Source organism: Orycteropus afer, unplaced genomic scaffold (assembly GCF_000298275.1).
Source record: "Orycteropus afer afer isolate SDZICR_OR568_19922 unplaced genomic scaffold, OryAfe1.0 scaffold00004, whole genome shotgun sequence".
NCBI classification, from domain to species: Eukaryota; Metazoa; Chordata; class Mammalia; order Tubulidentata; family Orycteropodidae; genus Orycteropus; species Orycteropus afer.
The window spans coordinates 4970996-4976521 of NW_006921591.1; the positions used below are offsets into that span (position 1 = coordinate 4970996).

A 5526-nucleotide genomic window follows, 5' to 3' on the forward strand; every position below is an offset into this window, starting at 1 on the left:
TTCTGCATCCTTTCCTTCAAGGCTCAGGGGTCCAAGATTATCTTCTGTGTCTGTGTTAATTGGTTTCCCTTTTCTTTGTTGAAGAAGGTCTGTGCAATCCTTCTGCCTAGTCCGCTATCTTGCCCCGCCTCCTTAATATTTATTTTTGTGTGCATCTTTTCCTATTCTGTATCTATGTGCTACTCCCTTCCCTGCAAAACCATATGAACGAAAACAGAACTGAGAAAGTTGCTTCTTTAAGACCCAGGTTAGATGTGACCTCTTCAGTGAAGCCTTCCTATTTCCCCATGAGCCAAGTTAGTTATCCTGTCTTAAGAACTTAATTTCTTTGACATAATAACCTATCATGTAATATTTGCTTGTATATGCTTCTTTCACTAAACTGAGTTGTTTTGGGGCATGGAAATGGACCGTGTCTGTGTTCTTAGGACTTGTGCCAGTAGATCACAGTAGATGCCCAGTAATAATGGATGAATAATTGAATAAATAAGACTTAGAACATTTAAATTTGTAAATTTCCTGTAATGTGTAAAATGAATGATACCGAAAAGCATATTTTTTCCTTCCCTAAATCAAACAGGACAACAGCAGGAATTTTTCTCTTTTTTTTTTTTTTTTTTTGCTATTTGGGTGAAAATTTACAGAGCAAGTTCACTTTCCACACAGCAGTTCACATACACTTTGTCTCATGACATTGATCACAATTTACCACAGTGCAACAGCTCTCCTCCCACTTCATCCCGATAGTTACTTCTTCCCTGTGTTCATCCCTCCATGCACTCCTGCCTCCTGAGCTGTCTCCCTGTGCATAAATAGCCCTTCTTTCTCCCATGATTGTTCTCTCCAAGGAGTATATCTACCTCAGGTAAATGTTCAACTCCTATGCCTATCTTTTGTTAGGCTGGAAGCCACAGGTGTGGGTCCAATTCCAGACCTGAAGGACAGCCAGGGGCCATAGTCTCAGTGGTTCTACCAGGCTCTATCGGACCAGCAAACCTGGTCCCCCCGCCCCGCCGCCCTTTTATTTTTTCCTCCAAATGATTTTGAGTTTTGTTCCACATTGTTCTCCCTCTCTATCCAGATCTCCTACACAGATCCTCTTCCAAGTAAGTGGTTGACAGTGGTAGTTGGGCACCATCTAGTTCTGGTCTCATAGTTGTATAGGCTGCAGTTCAGATGGTGTACCAGTCACTAGGACTAATTGTTTCCATGAATTTTTGGTTTTCTTCATTCTTCTTTGCTCTGGACGAGGAGAGACCCATCGTTGCATCTAGATGGCACCTTGCAAACTTTTAAGATCCCATTCGCTACTTGCCAAAGTAGAAGATGGAACAACAATGTTTTGTGTAGTATGTTATGCTAGTTAAGCTTGACTTGCCCTGCGACTATGGTCCCGAGCCCACAGCTTCAACTACTCGGTCCCTCTGGGTAGCTGGCTGTGACCAAGCAGTGACTATAACCTTGCCCCTTGTTGGCTTTACTATACACCTAGGAATCCAGATCATACACATAAACTTATAGGACCATTGTCCACTAACCCTATACATGCTTTTGTGTACACTCCCCTCTGATAGAAGGAATTTTGTAAGTATTAACTGAAAACGATTGCCATTGAGTCAATTCACATAGTAACCCTGTAGGATAGAGTAGAACTGCCTCAATGAGTTTCCAACACTGTAAATCTTTCCTCAAGCAGACTGACTCATCTTTCTCCCAGAGAATGGCTGGTGGGTTTGGACCACCAGTGTTTTGGTTAGCAGATGTATGCTTTATCCATTGTACCACCAGAGCTCCTTAAGTAAATGACTATAGAATGTTTGTTTACTATTTTTTTCAATCTTAGATGTTGAATGTGTACTGTCTGTATGGAACTATATTTATTTCCAAAGGTTCACAGACTTTCTTATTCACATTTAAATATTTAAGATCAGACAAAAGATCAGTTTTTTCACTATTATTCACAGTGTCCTTATTGTGTAAGTAACTTTTTTCACAGTGCCATCTAGATCCAAAGAACTTTCTAAAATTTCTGTTGATTAGGTAACCTGTACCTAATCAACAGAGTTGTTAGAAACTTCTAACAGTTTAGTGTCCATTTGAAAAAATAGGGTAAATATATTGCAAGGAAAATATGTTTGTTTCATTTTTTTTTTTTACATAATCAAGATTACTTGCTATTAGGTATTGTGTACCTTTTGGGTACTGTTCAGTGTCTCAAACCTGGAATTAGATTGGACACCCACCCTTCTTTCTTATTTTATATGGATTTTTTTTTGTTTAGTACTTGGCTTTTATCGTAGCAAGTGTTGACAACGCAGCTTCTGAAGGAAAGGATGTTACTGAAAGCAGTGTAGTGTGATCTAGTATTGAAACTCCTTGAACAGTAAATCTTACAGTATAAAACTGATGCCAAGTGTTACTGTATTTCTCTGGAAAATTTAGACTACTTTTTAGTGCCCTTGCGAATTTGTTTTAGTTCCCCGGAGCTCTTGGTACACAGTTTCAGAAAATACAGTTTTTCCTCATGTAATTGTACATACTTGATTCATAATTATTTTTGCTGTATACCTTAAAAAATGCATTTTATATATTGGACATAACATATCTTTTTGGATGAGCTATGAAATTAAAATAATAAACTATAATTTTCATAGGCTTAATTTTAATTGGCTAAGTTTACCCATTATTTTAGTATTTTTAAAAATCCAGAAAGTTTAGCTGCCATCTAGATTTAATAATTCTTAACATTTTGATGTATTTATGTTAAGTTTTTTATCAAACCATCTAGAAATACAGAAATAATTTTATTCATCTCTTAAGTATTTAAGTATGCGTCTCTTAAATATTTAAGTATGCATCTTTTAAAAAATGGTTTACAGAGTCAGCATACCTAAGAAAATTCTATCTTCCTCTAATATCCAGTAATAATCTAATATTTCCTGTTTCGTTTTGTTTTTTGGTAGTTCTATTTTTTATATTATTAAGATTTACTTATATTTTGCTGTTTTGTTTTTATAGTGGCCAATTCGCCATGGTATAGTTGAAGATTGGGACTTGATGGAACGGTTTATGGAGCAAGTGATCTTTAAATATTTGAGGGCAGAACCTGAAGACCATTATTTTCTTTTGGTAAGTATAAATTATGATTTCACTGAGGACATTTTTGAAGAAATGTAATGAGAGCATTTGTATCACACCTGTTTTCAGTAAAGTATATCTTATTTGTTGAGTTGTTATATGTCTAAAGGACATACTGTAAAGCTGTACCATCTTTGGAGCTCTGATAGCACAGTGCCTAACTCATTTGACTACTAACCAGAAGGTTGATGGTTCAAACCTACCATTCACTCCGCAGAGGGGAGACTGGGCAATCTACTTCTGTAATGATTTCCCACTTTGAAAATCCAATGGGAGTCGCTGTGGGTTGGAATTGATTCAGTGGCAGTGAGTTTGGTTTTCGGTTTGGTATCATCTTTTAGACTATCCAGCTGTGCATTTCAATAGAATAGTAATATATTGAAGCACAAAGCTTTTGATCTTTAGTATATAATCTTTATGATAGGAACATTTTTTAAAAGTAGCATGGTTATTTTTTTGTAATTCTCAATAACAAAAATGTAGTTTAATTTTTTAAACCTTTTTTATTTTTATCAAAGCCGTATATGTTTATGGCTTAACCTGTCCAGTGCTACAAGACTTACAGTGAAAAGAATAGTACTGTCCTTTCTCATCTCTCCCAACCTTTGATTTGTATGCCTGAGATGCAGCTACTCTAGTTTTTAAAAGTTTTTTTCATGATCCATGTGAATATTCTTGTCCAGGTATTTTTGTGGACATGTTTTCACTTCTCGTGTAAATACTTAGATGTACTATGTTGTGTACTATACTATGTGCTATGTTGTAGGGTAAGATGTATGATTGATCAGAAACTTTCATAACTTTTCCCAAGATGTTGTATCTTTTTATACATGCACCAGCAATGTGCAAGAGACCTGGTAGTGCTCCACATTCTATCCATTATGTGGTGTTGACAGTCTTTAATTTCAGCCATTCTGGTGGTATATAAATTTTCTCATTTAGTTTTAATTTGCCTTTTCTTGATGATGAAAGATACTAGGCACTTTTTATTTTTAATGTACTTATTAGCTACTTGTATATTTTCCTTTATGAGATTCTCTGATTATATTTTATTTCATGTAAAATTTTTGTTTTGTGTGGAATTTTCAGTTTGTCTTAGTTTTAATTAAATGTGCTTAATTTTGTATCTATTACTAAATGATCTTCAAACTCTTGAATGTAGTTCTAAAACTCTTCTAAGCAGTAGATTAGCTATTAAATGTTATGTCTGGAGATAGGTAGTTCAGGTTTTAAGTATGGGGTAAGTCTACTCCTAGTATTTGTTTTTTTACTTTATGATGTCTTAAAAGTCAAAAAGTATTTAATTTGTAATTAATTAAAGTTTTACCAGTCTTTACATTTAAGATTTGTGCTCTTTAAATACAAGGAATCATTCATTGTCCCAAGATCAAAAAGATAATAATTCTGTGTTTCTTAATATTTAAAAGCTTTGATTTTCACATTTAAATATTAAAAATCACACAAAAGATCAGATTATTAAATCAGAATAAAAAAAATTTATGAGATCTTCCCCAGTTTCAAGCTTTAATAATTTAAAAAATTACATAATCAGGTTGTTGTTAGGTGCCGTTGAGTAGGACCCAACTCATAGCGACCCCTTCTTGGGTTTCCGAGGCGGTATCACTATGGAAGTAGATTGCCCAACATAATCAGGAGGCATAGGTAAAACCGTGAAGTCCAGAATTGACAGCACCGTTCCCTAGGTCTTTTCTTGCCTCATTAGTACATGTCTGGTCAAGTTTAAGTTACGTGTTTTCTAGGTGATGTATGCAGTCATATCACTAACACAGAAGAGAGCTGTGTAAACATCTCTATTTCATACTCTTAATCGTTTTATAGCTTAAGCAGTATTTTCCAGGAAGCCATGCCATGAATCTGTAGATTCTTGGCTTATTTGCTATAATCCTAGACAGACCAGCACATCCTGCTAAAATCATTCCATAGATGAAGATCTCCCATAGCAAATATCATTGGTGTGTTTGTCATTACCATGTTTATTAAGTGGTTTGACTGGATCACCTTTCTTTTCTTTCTTGACTTTTTTTCCTGGGACATGTTGGTAACTCTTTCCTTCTCAGTGTTTAATCTATATGAGTAATACGGTATTCAGTTACTTTTTTTAATGTGAATAAACATTGTTTTCTTGTATGTATAGGTCTATTTGCATTCTCAATAGTATTTTGGTCTGTGTGTCAATCTTTATACCTTGTACTTCTGTGTGTAATGCCTTATTTATTTATTTATTTATATTGTGATTTGGGTGAAGATTTACAGAGCAAATTCACTTTCTATACAGCAGTTCACATATACTTTGTCTCATGACATTGACCACAGTTTACCACAATGCATCAGCTCCCCTCCCACTTCTTCCCCATAGTTACCTCTTCC

General features: G+C 35.1%; 1 protein-coding gene across 1 annotated transcript in view; it reads left to right on the forward strand.

The window, feature by feature from the left end:
* ACTR3 (actin related protein 3) overlaps positions 1–5526 on the forward strand; it is an 83808-nt gene that overhangs the window by 44229 nt on the left and 34053 nt on the right. The window contains exon 5 of the mRNA XM_042780504.1: positions 3019–3129. Coding sequence (XP_042636438.1) covers positions 3019–3129 — 111 coding nt within the window. The remainder of the gene's footprint in view (positions 1–3018; positions 3130–5526) is intronic.